This window comes from Brachypodium distachyon, chromosome 3 (assembly GCF_000005505.3).
Source record: "Brachypodium distachyon strain Bd21 chromosome 3, Brachypodium_distachyon_v3.0, whole genome shotgun sequence".
In the NCBI taxonomy this organism is placed as follows: domain Eukaryota; kingdom Viridiplantae; phylum Streptophyta; class Magnoliopsida; order Poales; family Poaceae; genus Brachypodium; species Brachypodium distachyon.
In genome coordinates, this window is record NC_016133.3 from 25,685,907 (window position 1) to 25,709,064 (window position 23,158).

A 23,158-nucleotide genomic window follows, 5' to 3' on the forward strand; every position below is an offset into this window, starting at 1 on the left:
CCCGGCCTTTTCCTTGGCCTTTCCCTGGGAGACATTTCCATGACCCGATAGGTCGGGAGGTAATCCCCGGCTCGCTCGCTCGCCCTCTTTCTCTCGATGCGTAGGCGCGACGGCGCTGTCCTCCAGAGTTCTTCCTTCCGGCGACGCCCTCCCCTCCCTCCGGCGACCGCGAGCGTCCCGCGTCCTACCTCCAACGACCCGAGCGACTCTCTCGCCTCTCTCCGGCGCCTGTGCGCGACCCCGCCGCCTCTCTTCGGCAACCGGAGCGACCCAGCCGCCTCTCTGCGGCGACCGAGGGCGTCCTTGCCCGAGCTCCGCTCCCGCTCGAGGCTCCTCTTCCCATCGGACGAAGCAGGATATGGATTATGGAGAGCTTCTATCATCCCCACCTTATCCGTGTGCGCAAATCTCTCCTCTTCCTTAGATCCAAACAACTACTTGCAGGCCACGGTGATTTCTCCCCCATGGGGACAGGGATATCCGTTGCACCTTAAATTCCTCTCGAGGGATTTGCTACCATGGGTGTTTAGCCATGTGCGTCCAAACGAGCCCTAAGATTATGGGGCTTGAGCTTTTTTTCCCGCCCTAAGCAGCCCTAAGCCCCAATAGTACATGAGTGTAGCAGCATCTAAAGTTTAAGGTGAGAAAAAATAAGGGGAAATTTGCTCCTGGACACCGTTATTTCATGTCCTTTGCTCAGACAAACTACTCAATTGTGTCTTTGCTGAGTACCATTATGATTTTGTGGCCATTTGCTACAACACACTCTGACATGTAAAGCTTCATTGTCAGCCATTCAATGACCTTCTTCTTTCTCTGGCACACCACTGATCACATCATATCTTTGATCCAAGAGGAAGCAGGGCTATGTGCGCCTCAAAGCTCTCGTTGAGCCTCTCGCACTAGTGCAGTTGGCTGGCGCCGTGCTGCACAGACTCCTCCTCCTCTTGTTGCCGTTGCACCGCTGTGCTGTTGGAAATTAACCCAAATCCTAGGTCTCAAACTCACACGCGCACAGAGCCTAACGAACAGCAAGCAAAGCTATCTCGATTTCCTCCTCTGCCTAACGAACAACAAGCACAGCTAGCTCGATTTCCTCCTTTGCCTAATCGGTGCTGGCCGAAAGCAGAGCACGCACCTCCACACATAGCTTGGAAAATCGATTGGAGTTTGCTGGATAGCGAAAGGCCCATGTCGAGCCTTGTTTTCTTTTTTCTATTTCTCTTTTTTCTGCGATAATTACAAGGCACCGTATACACATACTTATACACTGCTCAACTTCGTTCAATACGCAACAGTGACGTGAGATGGATCAGGAGGCAACAAACAACAGTCACGTGTGAAGGAAATTGTAGGAAGAGATCGGAGATGTGCTAGATGAGGAACAAGGTCATTGAGTGGCTGACGATGAAGTCCTACATGTTACAGTATGTTGTAGCAAATGATCACAAAATCATAATGGTACTCAGCAAAGACGCAATTGAGAGCGTGGACACAAAATAACGGTGCGCGGATCAAATTTTCCAAAAATAATAATATCTGCCGATCCCTACAAAAATAAGCTGCGGATCATCTCTTTCCTTGCCTGGATCGTCGTGGACCTCGCGGTGGCAACGCCCGGACGAGCTCGCATCACGCCACCAGCCCACCACCAAACGCCTAGGAACTCCGGAAGACTCAAATCCTTCCGTTGTCCGTCCGCACAGATCGAAGACTCCCTCGAACTTCCCTGCTGTTTCCCCCTTCTTCCAAGTGGTATGGTTGTGTGATCTGGTCGTGGTTTGGATGAGGGAACGGAAGCCGGCGCCCGCCTCCGCGTTGACCCGGATTCTCGCCACCTGCGCGTCCCAGGTGCCTATCGCCCGCCCCCTAACTAATCATCTCCTCGGTGACGGTTCAGTCGGCTTGGTGTTCGAGTGCTGTATTAGTTAGTACCGATCTTCTTTTTCAGTTGCCTTGCATCCTGGCGCCTTTGGTTGTAGCTTTGCCGCAGCAGGCTTGCAGATCCGATCGTTCCTGTTGTAGTTTTTTCTTGGTTAGCAACATGTCACTGATGAGTCTAGTGGTAGACTTTTGCGAGGATTCCCGTGGCAGATGGCGTATTTAACCTTGGTTTGGTGCGGCTGCGGATCATGTGGGGTGTTAATTTGTTGTTACCGGATCGTTTGAAGCCTTTTATACTGTACTCCGTATAATTCGATCCATGGAACTCAGCATAGTCTTTGATTTCCTCAGTACAAGGAAGATGCTGTTGCTTACTTATTCGCGTTGCTGCCATTGGGATGATTACATCGAAGAACTGAACTTCAATTTACTTTCCTTATTAAACTGAAGGGTTTTGGATTTTTTTTCTACTAGTAAAACAAATGCCATCTATGGAATATTCAAGTGGCTAGTGCCAACTTGCCTGTTGAATATGAGTGAATTATCAATGACCTTATGATCCGGTCTCGGTTTGATTTTGTTTTGTTAATGTTCTATTTCTCTGCTCTGGTATGCAGGCAAAAGATTATGGAAGTTGCATAACGGCAAAGGTCCCTGAGATTGAACATAATATGTGTTCTAAGGAGTTTCTAGCACTCAGAGCATGCATGCAGACTGCGGTAATCTTCTCTTTCATTATGAAGACAGTATGCTCGTATCAAATCATACCATTACAACTTTCACCATACCCTTAAGCGGCCAATAGAAATGCGAAGTTCCTTTGTCCCAAATAAGTTAATGGATATGCTGTCAGTTGACTACTTGACTGTTCTGTTTTCCGCTCACCGGCAGCTTCTGTGAGAAATCGATCCTTTCTGATCCAATCTGCCTCTGTTTCATAAAGAACGATTGTGTGCTTGTTGTCTTCCCAAGCCAACAGCTTCCAGTGATCCTTGTCGTTCTTTTCAGCATATGCAACCAGACGTCAACCCTTCCTCCGGATCAACACGGAACCATAGACCTTGCTCTGAAAAAACTTGTTAGGCAAACCCGAGGCGCGGTGATCCATGAGAACCAAGCAATCACAACACTACGGCACTAAGACACGATACTTGTTCACGAGGTTCATCATTGCTGGCTACATCCCCAGGGCTCTGACTACGGGCTCCTCCCCGTGTATTAAATCACATAATACATTGTGCCACAAAATCCGCTGAGAACCTAGCTCCATGCCTTCGACCGCCGCAGTGGCTGTCTAGGCATGATGCTAGATGCCGTCCACGATCTCATGTCTAGTCCCACTAAATTTGTCCAGTCTTTTGGCTCTCCTGCAGCGCCTTTATATATTTTTGCCCGGGTTACACATGTTTGACTCAAACACCTTACCCTGTGCTGATTACAAGCCCAACTGTAACTCTACTGGTACACATGTTCAAATACCTTTTGTCAATTCATAGGCCTACATAGGTAAATTTATGAGGATTGTTTATAATCTACGTAACTGTTTCATGCTTCCGAACTCAGTTATGTTCCTTGTCTATCATTCAGAATTTTATAACTAATCTTTTCCTCATGAAAGGTCAAGAACAAGACTTGAAGTTCTAGGTTTTTGGAGTTTCATATTAACATTTTCAGTGTGATCAGTGTGACTGTCAGGTGAGTCTATCTATATTTCATAACTGAAGAAAATATGCTATAGTGTGATATTTTATTACCACGTAATAAGAAAAATAAACTGTGCAACATACTGACAGAAACCCCCTTTCTTTCATGTTTGTGAACTGGCAGCTCACTACGCTTGAAATAAATAGCCAAAGAATTTTGGACAATCCGATGCAAGGAGGTTTGGGCAGCGCTGGTGCGCTTTCTCATGCATATGTACAACATCCTCCACTACGATGTGACATTCCTGATATTAGAGGGCTATTCTATGATGATGCAAATAAGTTTCTTATAGCCCCAACAGCTGATCGGGTATCTCAACATTGAATCAATTGACTTCTCCATTTTACACAATGAACCTGGTTAGTAAATCCGTTGAGTTATTGCAGATATTATACTGGAAGATAGCTCTCTGTACTCCATCCGGACCTCCGAACTCTGATCCAGTTAATGAAGGCCCTGTCTTATCAGTACGATTTTCGCTTGATCAGAAAGCCATAGGGATTCAACGATCGAATCGCGAGGTCGAGTTTAGAAATAGAGAAACAGGAGAGGCCTGCAGTAACAAGTGCAGAGCGGATTCTGAAACTATGCTTGGGTTTTTCTGGACTGACTGCCCTACTTGTGATGTTATAATTATAAAGACAAGGTATGTTAAATATGCTGCTGCTACAACATAGTTAATAACAGACTTCATATAATCTAAATCTGACTAGTCAATTACCACATAGCCATAGGAGCACTCCTACGATAAGCTCTCTTAGTTAGACCAATTCCTCATGTTCTCATTTCTTCCTTCATTATCATAGTGTTAATTTTGAGGGGCTCGGGGGGAGGTAGGGGGAGTTACTTCATATATATTTTGTTACTATCTGCTCTTTTTGTTCATTCTTGTGAAATGTGTCTCCATTGCAGTGGCCTAGATCTGCTTGTCTATGAGCGTCAATCGAATGCTCTTCGTTTGGTGGAGTCAAAAAAGTTCAATATGAGCTGGTATCTTTACACTCATGAAAGTAGGTTGCTTCTTCTTGCATCTGGAATGCAATCTACACTATTCACTGGATATCAGGTAAATGCATTATGCGCCCGTGCAACGCAACTACGTTGCCCCAATACGGGGATACAGGGGGATACAGAAACAGGGACACATGATACGACATTTTCCAACAAAATGTTGTACGGGGATACGGCGAATATATAAATAATTAAAAAAATGTACTCCCTCCGTTCCATAATTCTTGTCTTAAATTTGCCAAAAAATGGATGTATCTAATCTTAAAAGGCGTCTAGATACATGTAATATTTCGACAAGAATTATGGAACGGAGGGAGTAATTTGTAAGACAAGATATATTGAGATGAGATAAAATAATGCCGCATTTGTTGTGTGCATGTGCTTCCAATCCATGGCTCCCGATGGTATAAAAAAGCAGCGAATTAGCAGAGAGAAGAGGGGTTACCTCCTGCCTAATGCTTCTATAGAAAGGAAAATAAACACAAGGCAGTTGGCAACAGCACAGCAGCACACCAAATAAAACAGAGGTAGAGGGGATTTAGAGGGGTATACAATAAATACTAAAGAGAGAGAAGAGGGAGGAGGGGTTACCTGCTGCCTGCTGGATCCCGGACGCTGGAGGCGATTGGCGGCGGCGTGGCCACAGAGGAGTCCAGCGGCGGTGGGATTCGACCGGCGGCACTGCGGGCGCAGCATTGCAGGAGCGGCGGGTCGGGGTCGAGCCATGATCTACTGCTCTTTCCTTGTAACCCCTGCAAGTTAGGATTTCTTTGATGGGCTTTTGGACCATTCCGATCCTGCTATATCAGATGCATGTCCCTCGTATTCTGGCCGCATCGCTAAATTTTTTCTCTCTTAAATTTGAAATTCAGGGGATAATTGGGGCACCCATATCCATGCGTATCCCGGCGTGCACATGACACAGTTCTTAAGTTAAATCTATCAATTTTGTAGAATTTATATCTTCATCTCATATGCACTTTGAACGTAATTATATTATGGAAATGAGACTAACGTTTGTTCAATTTGCATTAATTTGACATCCTAGTTGTATGCTAACTTTTAACGATGTTTCTTACAGTTTTCTGCTGGTGGGATTGTCAAATTGCCTAAGTTTGAGATGATCATGTCTACATGTGAAGCAAATAACAAGCCTGTGCTAGCTGCTACTGATGTTCACATTGTAACAGTGTACGCTTTTTGTCTCCATGTATTTAGTTGTACAAATTTCACTTGTTCTGTAATTTTTCTCAAATTTGGCAGGTACGGTAGGATTTACTGCTTGCAGCTTGACAGAGTTAACATGGGTCTGAACTTGTACCGTTTCTACCGTGATGCTGTTGTACAACAGGTTTGAACTATAAGCAAATTTTCCTTGTAGTTTCTATTCTGAAGAAATACATCGCATGTTTAGATATTCTTTCCCATTCTAGCTCTAGCTTTAGTGGGGCAGATTATTATGCTGTGGTGGAGCTCCAGAAGGGGGAAGTGGAATCGGAGGTGCCCTAGCTGAGGGCAGCAGGGCGGCAAGGTCCAAGAGGATAAGCTACAGCCGCAGGATGCCTTGGGCATGGAGGTGGTGGCTGGAGGCACGAGCGCAGCAAAGCTGCAGGTGTGGTAGTGGAGAAAGAGAGAAAAGGGAGCAGCTTGGCTGCTGCGAAGTAGTTGAGAAAGAGAGCTCTGGTTAGGCAATTCGTGGTTGCAGCCGGAGGAGGCTAGGAGGTGAACGTGTTGTTGGCTGTCTGCTCAATATCGGAGGCTTCGGTGGCAGCAGCAGTAGTGTGCGGGTGGCCAGAAGAAGAAGAAGCACAGGATTACCTGCAGAGGTGGAAGCAGCCAGCAGGCCCAGACGAAGGAGGATTCTGCCCAGGCGGAGCGGGACCCTGCCCAGGTGGAGGAGAGAGCTGGGTGAACTCTGTTGTCATGGGCATACATCCCTATAGGAGCGCAGCCCTAGGTATCCAAATAAGGGACTATATCCCGTTAGTATCTCCTAAATTAGTTAGGCAAGAGATAAGATAGGAATATTAAGATATGGTTTGTTAGGGAAGTAGAGATATGGATTGTTAGGAAAGTAGAGATTAGTTTCTTGGATGTCAAGTCGAGTCTTCCCTATAAAAGGCCCCCCTTAAATCGTTATGAGGCAAGCAAGAATAAACCAATCTAGTTATACCTCCTCCCTGCCCTTGAGGTGCGGCTGCCTTTCATGGCGCCGTCGCGCCTCTTGGGTCCAGGGTCACCTCGTACCAGGTTCATGACAATTTGGTATCAGAGCAGTCGATCTCCACCACACCTGATACCACGGAGTTATCTCCTTCCGCAAAGTATGAAGCTACATGCGACAGGATTCAAGCTGCGTTCGACGAACTGCAAGCCCCATTCGCAAAGGTTGAAGCTACGCTCAACAGAGTCCAAGCAATCTGCACCAACATCCGTGTGTGGGTGGAGCAAAGGAAAGCAGCCACAACGGCAACCATATCCCCAACAGCTGCAGCGCCGCTGATCTCGCCTCCATCGCCATTACCTTCGCTGCCGCTGCCGGCTTCTTCGTTGCTGCCCCTAGGGGCGACACAACTAAAGCAAGCCTGGCTTAGTGCAACTTGCGGCAGCAGCGTGTTGGGCTTGCAGAACGCCTTAGCTATTCATGACATGTGGCTTGCAGCAAGAAGCAGGGGAAGTTCCCATTGCCTGTTGTGAGGCTGCCATGGATTGCAGATAAGTGATTTTCTGCTGAGATTTGAGAAGAGGAAGCAGCTGTTGGTTTCTAGTGGGATTGTCTACAGCAGCAACTGTCGGCTGCTTGGATTGCTGGAGAGATTCGGATGGAACTTTGGAGGAAGCACAAGGGAGGGAGAAGTGCTTTGTTTCTTCTCTTCTTCTTGAGGGTGACTATTGCAGTGCTACAATTATTGGTGAGAAAAATTCAGGTGGAGGAACTTTTTCTGAGCAGGGAAGAAAGAGAATTGTGTTTGTTGTGTGCACTGTCCAGACGTTGTGTTGGTGCAGGGGTGTGAGTGTTTGTGATTCGCATAGTGCGGATCGCAAGGTACCTGATAAACTATCTCAGTTATTCAAGGCGAAGAACACAGACAATCTAGTTTTGACAGTGAGAGGATCAAATGAGCTGCTCAACATCTCGGCCAAGGAGTTCGAAAAATTGAAAGAAAAGAGAAATATGTGGAAAATTGAGAGAAGTACAACAATGTTTGGTAACTTCGTAAATCTTCCTTTTCTTGACAAAGGTACATCAAATCAAGCTCTTACATCTACACGTCTCTCGCTCATATTGGGTACTGGATTCCGGAGGGTCTAAACATGTTGCAGGCACATCATGTGAGTTTGCAACATTTAGTCCATACTTGCCCACACGTAAGGAAACTACTCAAACTGCCAATGTAACTTCACAACCTGTAGATGCTATCTGTCACATTGTCATCGGTTCTATATGCTCCATCATTTAACGTTTAATCTAGTATCAATAAGTTCGTTGGTTTGATCAAATGGATTGTCGAGTTAGCCTTGATCGAGAAAATTGTGTAATCAAGGATAAAGAAAACAAAAATGAAGCTTGGGATTAGCATCCGACATAATGGGTTATGGTACTTGGATAGAAGTGGAACTGATAAAGCATTGGCCACTGCTTCAGCCGCTACCACAAGTGAGCAACTGGCTAGGGTGATACTCCTACACTGCTGATTGGGACATGTCTTTTGATACAATGAGCAAGATATGTCCTGATGAAATGAAGGTGGAGAAATTCAGACTTGTATGCTATGTTTGCGAGTATGGAAGGCACACAAGGACGTCATATGTGTGTCGTGGGCTCCGTATGTTGAGATATGTGTCAAGTATGTGTAAGAGTAGGGCTACAGTTGGACTTGGAATTTGTGGAGGGTTAGGTGTTGGAGTGGAACACGTGTAACCCGGACCTAATATATAAGACTAGTCATAGTGGGAGTACCAAAGGTGGTAACTAAAGTGCCAACTAAGCAATTTTGGTGATGTGTCATGTTATTAATGAGGAAAGAGAGAGTTGGGGTAACTAGATATGTTACCATCACATCACACTTCCCAAGATACAATGAGTCTATAAACCTAATAAATGAGGCATCTATGTTACCACAAATATGTTACTACCCACTATTAAAGTAGTAACATAGACTAGTAACGTATGCATGTTACTAGCTTATGTTACTCCCCACTATGACCAGCCTAAACGCACCGCGGGGTAGCCCAAAAAAGACCATGACAACGTAATAGCAATAGGCTCGCAGGGGGAGCCGGCGGCTTGTGTCGGCGCCCAGGATGGCCGGTGTTGCGGTATTATGGGGGAGGAGCGCCGGTAGTCATGCCCCGGAGATGTAGGCTTCGGCTGAACCTCGTTAACAAATATTGTGCCTCGGTGTCATCCTTGATCGTGCATCCACCGAATTTCGTAACAAAGTAGTACTTCGCCCTTTGTGTTAATTCACTTTGAGATGTGGACTTCTCGTGGTCTCCGTAAGTGGAATGAAGTATTTCGTCACATCCATTGACTGTTACTCCTGTGTGCCTTGGATATTTCTCATGAAACAAAAGAGCGAGGTGCTTAAATGTTTCAAGGACTTGTATGCATAAATTGAAAATCATTTAGTAGCAGTATTCTAGTTATCAGGACAAATAATGGGACATGGTATGTGAACAGTGAATTTGATAATTTCCTTTTAGAAAAAGGAATACCACATCAAACTTCTTGTCATGATACATCCCCACAGAATGGAGTAGCTGAAAGTAAGAACCGATATCTCCTAGAGGTAGCTCGGTCACTTATGTATACTACAAAAGTTCCTACCTATGGAGTGAAGCAGTTATGAGCACTACCTATCTCATCAATGGGATGCCATCAAGGGTAGTTGGGATGAAGACTACTTATGAAATATTGTTCAGGAAAACTGAGTTTGTTGTTCCACCAAAGGTGTTTGGATGTACATGCTTTGTCAGGGATCACAGGCCTTCGGGGAAAGTTCGATCCACATGCCGTGAAGTGTATCTTCATAGTGTTCTCACCGGGACAAAAGGACTACAAGTGTTGGAGTGCTAGCGAGAGACGTACATTTATTAGAATGGATGTGAATTCTAGGGAATCTGAGCTCTTTTATGGAGAGAGGCCAAATTTGAGTTCTCTGTTTGACTTTGACACTCCTAGCATCAACGATCTTAATCGAGAGGGGCAGAATGAAGTGGCAAGCCCAGCGGAAGGACAGCAACCGAGAGTAGTAATTTACACAGTTCCGTTTCCATGAATGAACATAGATGGAGAAGGGTGAATGCGGAGGAAAATTTAAGGGTCTATACAAGGAGAGAGTTGCAACGTGAGCTAAAAAATGAAGAACGATGGAAAAAGCCAAGTGAAGAAGCAAATTTAATGGTGTATATGAGGCGACAACAAACTCGAGCAACAGGTGAGGCACATGTACAGTGGGATCCACAAGATCTAACAACTATTGAGGTTGTTGACTTGCCTGATGGTGAGACTAGTGCCACGCCAACCTCGTGGTACGATGGATCTGCCTATTGCCTTGAGGGAACACGAGTTGGGGCAGGAAAACCTCCAAATAGGTATGGCTTTGAGCCCGATATAGCCAACTACGTGTCATAACTCTTTGTCACCAAGGTACAAAGCTTTTATCTCTTCATTGCAATTTGTGGTGATTACCATTTTGGAGGAAATGAAAGCATTTGATAAGAATAAGACATGGCACAATGTATCTCTTCCAGCGGGAAAAAAACCGGTTAGCTACAAGTGGGTGTATAGAGTGAAGCAAAATCCAAAAGGAAAAGTGAAATCATATAAAGCAAGGCTGGTGGCAAGGGGTTACAGTCAAACATATGGGATTGACTACGATGAGACCTTTGCTCGTGTTGCAAACATGAGTACAGTAAGAATCTAATTTCTTGCGCCACTAATTTTGGTTGGCCATTACATAAACTAGATATAAAGAATACGTTCTTGCATGGGGATGTTCATGAGCTTTGTATGGAGATTCCACGTGACTTCTCGACGTCGAGAAGGTTTTCGAGCTCCGCAGCGGTGGCAGCTTCGCGAATATGCCGACGGTTCTCCGGTGATAGCTTGCCCTAGTTGGAGGTGGTGGCTGCGGTGCGTGGGCTTTTGGAAGGGGGAGAGCGAGAGAAGGGTGCGAGGGTTTTATAGGGGGGTGCCTGGGGCTGGGGCGTGGCCGAGGTGGGGTGGTGGTTGCCGTTGGGTGCGTGGGGGTCGTGTGCGCGTGGTGGTTGGGTCGTCGGCCGTGGGTTGGGGATCTCAGGCGGGGTCCACGCGTCGGAGAGAAAGAGAGGGGGGAAGAAGGGAGTGAGAAGGGATGGGACGGATCTAGGCCGTAGGATTTGAGATGAAGGGCCAAGATTCGAAGATACCCCTTCAAGGTTTTAAGTGAAAGAGCATTGGCCAGGAATATGCTTTCCCGCGGGGAAAGCGTATTTCCAAAAGAATGGAAAAGAATAGAAAAGGAAAGGATTGTAAAATACATGTCTGGGCCTATAAATCACCCGAAATTTAATTTAAATTATTTAAATACTAAATGTCCTCGAAAAAATTCAAGAAAATTTTGTATAATACTCTAGTTAAATACTAAATGTCCTCGATAAAGCACCATAATGAAATGCTAAAATTTTAATATGATCAAGGTGATATGCATGGGATAAATTGAAAAATGCAAAATGTGAATCTTGATCTCGAGATTCGGGTTGGCTAGCAAAAGGAGGGTAGTCCTTCAAGTATTCTTCTCGTTCCAAGGTTGTTTCCTCTTTAGTGTGATGACTCCATTGAATCTTACAAAACCTGTTAGTATTTGATCTGGGTGATCCATTCAGTAGTCTCAAGAATCTTTTTTGGTTTGTCTTCATATGTTAGATCTTCATTCAATTGGATTGCTTCCAATGGTATTGTATCTCTGAGAGGTATCTGTGACTCAGCGTGACACTTCTTCAACTGTGACCCATGGAAAACTTTGTGCACACTAGACAATGCTTCAGGTAATTCCAACTGATATGATACTTCTCCTCATCTTCCAAAATCTTATAAGGTCCAACAAAACGAGGTGCTAACTTTGCCTTGATTCCAAATCTCTACACTCCTCTAAGAGGTGAAACTCTCAAGTAAGCTTGGTCTTCTGTTTCTTAGGTGGCCGCCTTACGCTTAGAGTCTGCATAGCTCTTCTGCCTAGATTGAGCTACCTTCAGTCTGTCCTTTATTAGCTTGACCTTTTCTCAGCATCCTGGATTAGGTCTGGTGCAAACAATTGCCTTTCGCCCATCTCATCCCACATGAGTGGCGTCCTAAATGTCTTTGCTTGAAGGGCCTCAAACGGGGACATCTTTGAGCTAGCTTGGTAACTGTTGTTGTAAGAAACTCTGCATACGGTAGATTATCATCCCAACTAGACCCATACTCCAAAAAGCGGTTTACCCACTATGTTTGACCATCTGGCTGTACTGAATTCTAACCTTGTTCCTAGGGATTCATGCAATTGACCCCAAAACTTGGATGTGAACTGAGTTCCACGATCCGACATTATATCCTTTGGTACACCTTGTAAACACACGATCACATATACATCTTTGCGAAATGGGCACTAGTGTAGGTTGTCTTGACTGGAATAAAGTGTGCGACTTTGGAAAGTCGATCTACCACTACCCAAATGAAGTCATACCCGGAACAGGTCCTTGGTAGTCCAGTAATGGAATCCATTCCAATACTACCCCACGTCCACTCCGGTATAGGAAGGGGTTGCAATAAACATGCTGGTTTCTGGTGTTGTTGTGCCTTGACTCGCTGACATATAACGCACTTCGCGATATACTCAGCAATTCACGTTTCATACTAGGCCACCAAAATTTCTCTTTCAAGTCAAGACACATCTTGGTATTCCTAGGGTGCATGAAGTATGGCGAGTCATGGGCTGAAGTATCAACTTCTTGATCTTACGATCCTGGGGTACACAAATACGCTTTTCAAACCAAATGGTTCCACATTCATCTTCTGAGAACTCCAATGATTTTCCCTCGCTCATACTTTGTTTGATTTTTCCAACATTTCCATCCTTCTTCTGGGATTCTCTTATCTGATCCAAAAGAAAGGGTTTTACTTCCAGCGATGTGAGGAATGCTCTTGGTACAGCTTCCATACTTAGTCTCTTAAACTTTAGGGTGTGCAAAACCGAACCGAACCGGGCTGAACCGAACTGAAGTTTCGGTTTTTCTGGTTTTTTGTTTCGGTTCTAGTTTTAATATTTCGAAACTGTTTGGCTGTGTTTTTTCGGTTTCATACACAAAGATTCGGATCCTTAAGGGTCTGGGTCGCACATTTATTGTGCGGATACCTCTTGGAATTAGAATCACATGGTCATCCTTACGGGTCTGGGTCGCCCCAATTATTGTGCGGATATCTCTTGGAATTAGAATCACATGCTTCCTCTGTTCAGGTATAGAAGGCCTTTTTCTAAAAACTTGTATCCAATACTGGGCGAGCAATCAGCGTCAAAATTTCGTTCCAATTTTCATGAACGCGCCAGCGTAGCCTTGGAAAGCTCTAAATCTGCTCCTGTCTAGGGGATTTTTCGGCCCGCGATCTATTGGCATCCCTCTAAAATCACCACTCCCCGATCATCAACCGAGGAGATGGAAGAGCATGCATCGGCGTTTTTAGATGGAATAGCATGCCTCTGGTGATGGATTAGATGGAGTACTTTGTATGGATATAACAATTAATGTCAAATGTTTTCAATTCCCAGTTCAAGCGATCGATACAACTTCCTGAGGTGGCGTGGTATTGGGAGTAAACGTCCTTGTACATCTGAATCCTGATTGTTTTGTTTTTTTTGTTTTTTTGAAAGGGGCTCTCTATACCCGGACGTAGAGAGTTGATATTATGGGGATGTGCATGAGGAATATTCTTTAATTTAAGCTTTGATAACATGCTTTACATTCCATTTTATATTCTGTTTCATTGTGTTGTTTCCCTTTCCTAGAACTGAGTCCTGGCTGATTTAGTTATCTTGAACCTGGTTAGTTTGTAGGAACACCAGTCAGTTTATGGATTAAACTACAGATCTATTTACAGGTAGATAATTTATTGTTCTAACTGAGGTGCTTGTTTTGTTTCTTGTAAGTAACCAATTATCTTGTTTTATGAAAACTTATTAAACTTCTCTAAGTTTGGGTGAAAATGGCCTATTGCTACTTTCTTGCCAATCCGGGCCACTCAAATAATATATTTTTCCAAGAAAGAGAGAGGTCCAAGAAATAGTTTCTTGGTCAGTGATCACAAGACCAACTAGTCCAGTCTAGGTTCTTGAATCCCTGTTTGGAAGTACCCCTGTATCTTGGCTATTAATAAAAAAAGAAAGAAACCCATAGTCCCCTAACTCATAATTTGTCATTTCAGGGTACTCTGCCAATTTATTCAAGCCGAATTGCAGTTAGTGCGGTTGACAACATAATCATGGTCCATCAAATAGATGCAAAAGTTGTCATACTTTATGATGTATTTATGGATTCTTTCACACCAATCTCTGCACCACTTCCACTGTTAGTGAGAGGACTGCCCAGCAATAATAGGCAACCAGGTCAACTGGCAGATCACCAATCTGCATATGGTGGGACTATATATGGAGAGGGCTGGAACTTTCTCATTCCTGACCTTATTTGTGATTCCGAGAATGGTCTACTGTGGAAACTTCATTTAGACCTGGAGGTAAGGAATTGGCTATCAGTTCTTCCCTTATTAAATCACCCCCAATGAAGATACATTTTTCCCTGACATGCATAGCTCGGATTCTAGGCTGTTGCTGCTAGCACATCTGATGCTCCTTCAGTCTTGGAACTCCTTCAGAGACGAAAGTCTGACCTGAGCATGGTAATTTGATTTTACAACTTTGCAGACATGCCCATCTAATAGTTCGAATTTTACCAATTATGACCAGTGCTATACCAATTATTTGAACTTGTGGTGAAGGTTAAGACACTAAGTCTCGCTATAGTTCGAACAATCATCCTGGAAAGGAGGCCGATAACTATGGTTGCGAAGGCAATGGCCGTCATTCTTGATTCATACTCTTGTTTGATGAAAATGGGTGGCAGTGTTTCTGGGGTTAGGCGAGCATCTGAGCAACAACAGTCTAGTGGTCAGCCTTTCGAGGATTCCAGTGTAATTTTGCTGGAACCACCTTCTAGAACCATGATTCGACCTGTTGTCAACACAGAGTCGGCAAGTGGAGTTGAGACTAGACCGCCACAGTCAAATTCAGGAGTTGAGCATGGAATTGCCAGCCTCGCAGCACATGTTGATAGGACATCTTTAAATACATCTTCTAATTCTGATGATATTATCAATACATCAAGAGGATCCCAGACATCTGATGCCACCAGCGAAAGGCCGCAGGCTCTAGGAGAGGATCGCAGGCCATTGGCTTCTGGTACATCAATACAGCATGGACCGCATGGTGCTGGTGTGGCAATTTCACCAATTGAAATGTTCCAGTCTGTCTTTGTCCTCGTTGAAGATGAAATGATGGGTGACCCTGCATATCTAATTGCTGTAATCATGGAGTTTTTACGAAGGTACTTAGTGCTGTTTTAAAATAGTTTAGAAGCAATAAATACATGATAGAAGATCATTAAGTACTGTCTTGCTTTATTTACAGCATGTCGAAGGCTGGGCTGAAGGCTCCTCCCAAACTTTATGTGATGATGACTGCTCTGCTAGCACACAGCAATCGTTATGCTGAAATAGCCCTGTTTGTATCAAATAAGGTCAGTATGCTGTTCGAACACCAATACAATCATCAGTATGGTGATTACCTTTAATTACACTAGCACAATCAATCATGTTGTGTGTGCTGATGGTTAAATGTGTTGACGAACTAACTAAATTTCACTTCTCTTTTGGTTAATGGTTTGATAACGCCTCAGCTTTTTTTGCATGTAGGGCATGATCACTTATTTTTTGTTTTTATCTTGCCTATATATGAGTAATGTCCAATATAACAACACCAATTGAACAACCGTACTATTCCACCAAGATTGGAATGATCAGAAGCTATTCCCACCTGAAAAAAATATAGATGATAGCAGTGATTTGTAATTTCTCTTACGGGGCACAATTTGTTTCCAAATAGAAGTAGCATAATCTTCAATTTTTGGCCGCAAGAGATGATAGAGCGAGAGCTCAGAGGGTCATCTGCAAGACAAAGAGGAAGCCCGAGATTTCCTGGGGGTAGAAGGGGAGGAGTGGACGGGGTGACGGTAAAGTGGGGATGGGGCTTAGCGCTGAGAAGGGAGTGGATGGGTGACAGTACCACGAGGGGAGAATGTACCCCAAACACAGGGCACCAACTGGAAATCAAGATAGTAAGGATTTTTGTATAACAGGCCTCTAGTTAGCTCCTTAATTCATTCACATGAACTACTAGGCTATCATGTTAGGATGCTGTGCTGATTCATCAGACTTAGCGGAAAAAACGACCTTTGTTAATTTCCCCAAAATATAAACCGTTCGCGTAATGTGTAAGATGGCTCTGCATACAACTTGCAGCAGTGTCACAAGTGAAGCTGGTATTGTTTTGTCCTTCCTGTAGATCCTGGAGCCATCAAGGGAACTCGCAATGCAGCTTATTGAACTGGGTCGACACCATTTGCTTACAAGGAAGCTGGGCGTGGACATGCTGCGAGAGAGGTGCCTGCACGATGACTACGTGGCTGCATTACTCCATGAGGGCTACTACCTGGAGGCTTTGCGGTATGCTAGGAAATACAAGGTATTCGCCCACTACTGATGCTTGCATTATTATTCAGATTTTCCCGTTGCTCCACACATATCTCAGCATGCTATGTTGCGAGATTAAGTACTTTTCCATGCATTGCAACTTGAAACATTCTTTCTGACTTGCTGCTCATCAGGTTTCTGTTGATGCTGAATTTCCTTGCTCATAGTACTAATCCAAAGTAGCACCATTTTGTTCGAACGGTTTGTCCGGTTTCTTTGTGACTGACATGATGACCGATCCAGGTTATCACCGTGCAACCTGCCCTGTTCTTGGAGAAAGCTGTCGCCATGGACAGCGTGCAGAACCTCGCTGCCGTGCTGAGCTTCTTCTCCGAGTTCACGCCGAGCTTCAAGACAACGTTGGACTATAGCAGATACCGGCACATACTGTCCGAGATGATTTGAACAACTTCCTTTAATCACTTGGTTCCGCAAGATACCAGCACATACTTTCTCAAGTGATTTTGTTTTATATTTTTTTGTTTCTGTTTCCACAAATTTCTGTTTGGATTTCATATCTAGCACCCTCAACACAATCGCCGGGCTTCCTCCACGGATGATTTATGAATTTCTTGAGGGTGGAAGCACATATACCACATAATTTTTTGCCCATCTTCCCATGTTTGTGTGTTTTATTCGTCTAAGTGGGCCCCATTATAAATTTGATTATAAGGCAGAGCTGAGCCGTATCTTTTTTTTTTGAAGGTAATATATATATTAAACAAAGGGATTGCAGTAGTGCAACTTCAGACACTCTGAAAATAAGAACAACGAGTAGCAAGCTAAAGTTGGGACTTGGGAACACTACAACCAGAGTCTGATGTCTGATGGTGGGTCAGATAAGAGAAACCTGACGTGCAGCCACAGTAGAATAACAAAAGACTGAGCTGTAGATTTTGAAGGCGCAACGCCGAGCTCAGTCTGAAACTTCTTTGCTCCAATGGCTCTCTGACCTGCCGAACGAGATCATCAACCGCTAATCTCCAAAATGCAAGAGAAACACTCTAGGATGATGCACATAACCCCCGAAATCACAAGCTTCAGAATGAAAAGGACAACATGAACATTTCAGTACAGATCCTGAAGCTTGGACACACAATAGCAACCAGCAAAGCACAAGTCTCCAATTATCCGGTTCCCCATCGAGCTCTGGAGATTTAGATCAACCACTTTCCAACTGCTGACCTTGAGGATTCGGCCGAAGTCAGTGACCACACAGGCACAAGACAACCTGCAGATGGCCAATGAGAATGGGGGACGGCTGCAGTCATCAGTTTCCCAAGTCAAGAAGAAAAACCACGCAGCCATGACAGCTTTTGGGCGGCCATCTCCAACGACATCCTTCATAGCCAGATCAAGCCAAGAATCACTAGTTAGCCATCCAAATCTGAGAAAAATCGGCATGGATCTGTGGCAGGGAAGAGGTGGAAAAGGGGGACTCGGAGTGCAAGGAGACAAGGCAGAGCTATTATTGGAGAGGGAGAGGAGCAGAGAGGAAGCCGGCTGGAGAAGATGGTGCCGAGAGAGGAAGCCGGTTGGAGAAGATGGTGCCGACCTTCTAGATCGCCGGCCGAAGACGGAGAAGAATGGGGAACCATCCAACGCAGCAAGGTAGGAACGGACGACCTACAACCTAGAACTAAATAACGCACATACTCCCCTTCTTCTCTCGCACCAGTCGGCGGCACCGACGGAGGACAGGGGAAGGGGAGCAGGCGACACCGGCAGCACAATCCAACCAAGCAGAGAATAGTAGCAGTTTCTGGAGAAGAAGCGGTGGGAAGCTAGGAGCTGAGACGTATGTGGGATCAAACTGCAGCCGAGACAGTTGGAACACCTTTATCACGGCGCGACTGAAGCCGGATAGGGGAGGCGCCAACTCGGCCTTGATGAAGCAGGTGAAGAACTGCACGTCCTTCTCGATCACTCCCGGGACATGGGCGTGTTTGATGATCCCGGGAGAGGCGAAGGGCAGCATCGGCTCCATCGACTTGTCCCCGACGAGGCCCTTGTCGGGTAGAACACTTCCCACAAGCGGGGATCCGCCACCGCCGGGTCGTTTTTGCGAGTCATGACAGGTGGAAAGGCGCAACGAAGCAGTAGAGTGAGGAGGAAGACGAAGGATTTGGGCAGCTGTTGGTCGTGCGGAGGTGGAAGGGGAATGCGAAGAGGAAGGAAGCGGCGGCGCCCGCTAATATATGCGTGGGGATGGCCCCTCGCTTTTCCCATGGTCTGCGGAATTCGAGGAGGCCACGTGTAGCAGTCAAGGCCATGTCCAATCATGGCAGGTCTTTTTCACTTCGGCGTGCCAACAGCCACGCGTGGAGTCAGAGGCATCAATGCTTGACTTGATCGTGTCTCGTGCTCCATTGGCGGGCATCACCCCGGCAACAGGCTCTACTCCAACGCTTGCCTTTTGCCGATTCAATGTCCGGGGACTAACGTCGGCTTCGGGGATATGGGGTATCCCGAATCCTGATAGCACGGGTTTGGCCCCACCAGAACAACAAAGGTGCCCCGGGTATTCTCGGGAACTGCTATCTAGCTAGGAAATGTCTTCCTTGGAACCCTATGACCATCTCTTTTTTTTTTCTGTCGGAGCATGGGTCTCTGGCACCGAGGATGCTGGACACCCCCTTGTTCGGTGGAGGGCGAGGTGATCGCCGGCGTGACGAAAGACACGAAGTGTGGACAGTTGGATTTACCCAGGTTCGGGCCACCCGGAGGTGTAACACTCTACGTTAGCTATCCGCGTGTCATTGCCACAAAACTCATACTATTGTTGATCCATGCTGGGCGCCATGTAGCGCCCAGGCCACTGTACATGGTAAATAAAATGGATTATAGGGTAGCCACTCTAGCCTTGCCGAGCAAGACTAGCCCTGCCGATGTGACTCCTGTGGTGCATTAAATGCACTACGTCCGCTGTCTCGTCCTGTCTTCACTGTTCTGCGGGCCCCACCTCCATGCCCGAGCGTGGGTTGCTGAGAGCCCCTTCCGGCAAGCGCTCCCAGCCAGTTGTCGGGGCAGCGTGCTTTCCACTTCCCGGGACCAGAGTTTCCAAGGTACCCACCGAAGCGGGCGCTTCTCCTGCTCCCATTGTTGGCTTTGTTTTCGCCAATAACTGTCTCTTTGGGACGGGCTTCCCGGGTCTATCCTTCCCGGGAGGCCAACCTGGCGGGGCTTCGTTACTTGCAACCCACGCGTCCCGTATCAGTGGGACCCCGTGGGCCACTGGTACGACAGTAGCCCCCAGGCGTGGGCCGGCAGCCTTGAGGCCCTAGTTAGTGCTATCCTTGGTCGGTTGCAGGGCTACGTCCTATCCGACGCGTGGGTCCTGGGGGAGTATCCCGATACCTCGCCCTGTGGACCGCATTTCTAGTTCCACTCTTCCGAGCGAAACAGTCGGGCGCGCGATCTCTTTCCTTATCCCCCATAATCACCAGAGAGTTAAGGCCACGTCACGCACCCCATCTTAATTCCCGAGTCTTTAGGGCACTTTATTGCTGATCGTGGGGTGTCCGTTGCAGCCCGCCAGCCCCGATAAATACCCAAGGCTGGCGGCGGGCACCCCCCACTGTTTCCTGCTTCCGCCATTGCCTCCCAAGCTCTCTGCGCCCCAACTCCAGCCAAACTCACTCCCCACTCCCGCCGATGTCTTCCAAGGGTCAGAACCGACCCAAGGGGAGCACCAGCTAAGGAGAGAAACGCGAGAAGGCCAGCAAGAAGGAGCTGTCGGAGCGAGCACGGAAAGATGAAGAGATGTGGGCCAAGTCCCCGGGTACAACGGCGAGCGGGTGGAGAAGCTGCTTGGCGCTCGCCACCAAGCACAATGAGTACGGGCCGGCGCGAGTTCTCCCCATCGGCGCAGAGCGTGACCCGCAGTACTTCCGGATTTTCAGGAGGTTCATCCTAGCCGGGTTTCGTGCCGCCGCATTCTTTTCTTTTTTCTGCCATCATGGAGTCGTACGGGCTCATCATGGCTCAAATTCACCCCACGTCATTCTTCACATTGGCTGTCTTCCAACACCTCCGTGAAGCATTCGTGGGGGTGATGCTGTCGGTGGCTCTGTTTCGCCACTACTACTACCCGAGGGTGGAGGCGAAGTCTCCCCTGTCCTCGGGAGTGGTGTCCTCGACAAGCTCAAGTCGGAGTTCATCCAGCTGGGGAAGAGGAAGATTGAGAACAAGTGGCGCCGCGACTGGTGCTGGGTGCACACCGACGAGCTCCAGGATTTCCATGATGAGCCCCTTGGACCCCCAAAAGGCTCCGACGACTGGACACTCCGAGACCAGAAGGACGAGGAGCTGGCCCCGATCTATGCCATGATCAAGGCGCTTCGCGAGGCTGGGCTTCCGGACACGGACGTGGCGCGCCACTTCATCGGGAGGCGCATGGCTCCCCTGCAGCGGCGCTCACATTCGGCATGGATGTACACCGGGCCGGGCGACCGAACCCGGCTACAGCACCCGGAACTCTCGCCAAACGAGATACAGTTCTGGGTGAAGGGCATCACCGGCGAGGACGAAGCCTTCCGGTTGCCGCCGCTTGGAGCGCAACCGCTCCACGCTGGGATCCAAAACCCGGTATCTCCCACTCTGCAATGAGTGGGAGATCATGGAAGACCCCTCGTCGCAGCCCTCCCCCCCCCCCCCCCCCCCGCAACCCAGGTCTCGCATCGGCAAGAAGCTAGCTGCCAAGTCGGGGAAGGGTGCCCAGGACGGGGGTTCCGCCAGGCCGGAGCACTCGGACTCTAACGATTCCTCGTTGGGCGTCGGAGGAGACTCCGACAACGACGACTAAGCTCCCCCGGAAGCTGGTGAGGTCGCAGTGGAAGGGGACGACGACGAAGACGACATCCCCCTGGTAAGGCAGTCCGCGGCCGAGCAAGCAGGGGGCCAGCCCGCAGCCTCAGGCTACTCCGGCGGCTCCGCCAATTCCACCCGCACAAAGCGGCCCCCCGACGAGGAGCATCTTGGCGGATAGGGTGCTCAAGCTCAACCCGCCGGGGTAAGTTCGACGTTGCTTTAATCATTTTGGTTTTCACGAATTTTACATGTCTTGCTAGCTCACTTCTGCATTTCCTAGCTCTTCGAGGAAGAGGGGGGGGGGCAGCCCAGCACTTCGCCGGCGGCTCCGGTCAAGAAACCCCGCTCGGCGTCGGGCGGTGGTGACAAGGACGCCGCTGACGCGGCTGTTATTGTGGCGGCAGCTACCGCTGGGGACAGAAGGGTCCCCGACCCGAGCTTGCAGAGCACCGGCCCAGCAGCAGGTACGCACAAGCTCAAGTACTTCCTGTTCTAACTTATTTTCTCCACTGCCTTCTGACACGTAGTCCTCCGCAGGGCCCATGACGCCCGGCGGAAGCGTCCCGGCAGCTGGCGGGGAGGCGGTCGGTGGGGCCGCACACCAGACCGTTGGCGAGACGCGGCAAGGTACAGCTTTTTTTTCCGTAGCGTTTCTTTCGCTCATCTGCGCCATCTTCCAGTCTGACGCAGATGTTCTTCGTGCAGTAGCCGGGGATGTCCCAGCTGCGCACGCGCCCACCGAGGTGCGGGTAATCGACCTCACCGGCGAGCCAGACGACGATGCTTCATAGGAGGTTGCCTTCGCTAGAGCCCTTCAACAACCTGTCCCGGAGCTTGGCGGGGACGCGACTGCTACCGCAGGTGACACGATGCAGACGGCGCCGCGTGCGACGGGTGACAAGGGGCAGCCTCTGCCAGCCGAGGCAAGCAGCGACGCCCAGGAGAAGCCCCTGAGCCCCTAGCCTGTCCCTCTGGGCGGGCAAGGAGCGGCAGGACTCGGCCATGCCGGGAGCGCATCACCGAACCCTGATGTAGCCTCGGGGTCGCAGACGGTTGCGGCGGGGTCCTCCTCCTCCGTCGGAGCCGCCTTTAGCCTGGGAGCAGAGGAGCTCACCGGGCGGTCATGGGGTCTGATCACTTTCGACCCCAGCGTGGGCACCAGGTAATCGGCAACATCCTGCAGCAGCAGCGGATGTTCGTCGATTTCTTTAATGATGCGCAACAGCATCATGCTCGCGTGGTGGCGGAGCTGGGCACCGCGCAACGGGAGGCAAAGGAGTAGTGCACTGAGCTGCAACGGCTTCGGGGGGAGCTCCAGTAGGCATAGCAAACTAGGGCGGCGCCCTCCGTGCAAGGTGTGCCGGAGGCCGAAGTCCTACGGCAACTGTGGGACCTGCAGCAAGAGCACCAGCAGGAGCTCGAGCTGGTGAAGGCCACGCACGCCAAGACTGAGCAGGAGCACCAGGCAGCCCTGGACTCGTTCCAGGGGCGTCTCCGGGAGAAGACGGACTTGCTGTCCAACTACTCCCTGGAGATCCAGCGCCTCCGACACGAGGTCGGAGAGCTGTAGACGGCGGCTACGAGACCAGGCTCGCTCTCGGGAGCGCGAGCCGGCGGGGCAGCTCAAAGCTGCCCAGGATGCCGGCTCGTCCCTTCAGCGCGAGCTTGACATGACGCGGCAGGAGCTCCGGCTCATCGACGAGGACAACACCAAGAAGGCGTCCGAGATCGGTAAGCTGAAGGCCGAATGCCGCGAGCACAAGCTGCAGCCCCAGGAAGCTCGTGGTCCATACACCGAGTTGAGGGCCCGCAGGTCGGGGGAGGTAGCCAGGCTGAAGAAGCTGGCGGACTCGGCGGTGGAGGCGCTACAGGGGTTCGATACCTCGGTGACTTCCTTCGACGGGGCGAACATCGGCAGCTTCACCTCCT

At 48.3% G+C, this 23,158-nt stretch overlaps 1 protein-coding gene across 4 annotated transcripts; it reads left to right on the forward strand.

Annotated features, from left to right (window-relative positions):
• The first annotated feature begins 1,534 nt into the window (after positions 1 to 1,534).
• Positions 1,535 to 17,044, forward strand: LOC100839726 (regulator of MON1-CCZ1 complex). 4 transcript variants are annotated; one of them, XM_024460717.1, is made up of 15 exons: positions 1,535 to 1,851; positions 2,502 to 2,603; positions 3,503 to 3,579; positions 3,712 to 3,897; positions 3,975 to 4,234; positions 4,501 to 4,654; positions 5,681 to 5,790; positions 5,863 to 5,950; positions 13,667 to 13,717; positions 14,042 to 14,350; positions 14,438 to 14,512; positions 14,612 to 15,216; positions 15,300 to 15,408; positions 16,233 to 16,412; positions 16,664 to 17,032. In XM_024460717.1, exons 4-15 carry the CDS (start codon positions 3,757 to 3,759, stop codon positions 16,823 to 16,825), a joined length of 2,244 nt encoding a protein of 747 aa, XP_024316485.1. In that variant the 5' UTR covers positions 1,535 to 1,851; positions 2,502 to 2,603; positions 3,503 to 3,579; positions 3,712 to 3,756; the 3' UTR covers positions 16,826 to 17,032. The 4 variants fall into 4 exon arrangements, with proteins under 4 accessions (XP_024316485.1, XP_024316484.1, XP_003573895.1 ...); XM_024460716.1 differs by having other exon boundaries at positions 5,681 to 5,950; positions 16,664 to 17,044; XM_003573847.4 differs by lacking the exon at positions 13,667 to 13,717 and having other exon boundaries at positions 1,536 to 1,851.
• Positions 17,045 to 23,158: the final 6,114 nt, after the last annotated feature.

Bases quoted from the DNA above. Each gene is read 5' to 3' on its own strand.
- LOC100839726 (XM_024460716.1), top strand. From the start codon at position 3,757: ATGCAAGGAGGTTTGGGCAGCGCTGGTGCGCTTTCTCATGCATATGTA. The intron at 3,898-3,974 runs GTATCTCAACAT...GAGTTATTGCAG, and splicing joins TAGCCCCAACAGCTGATCGG to ATATTATACTGGAAGATAGC. The intron at 5,951-13,666 runs GTTTGAACTATA...GAACCTGGTTAG, and splicing joins GTGATGCTGTTGTACAACAG to TTTGTAGGAACACCAGTCAG.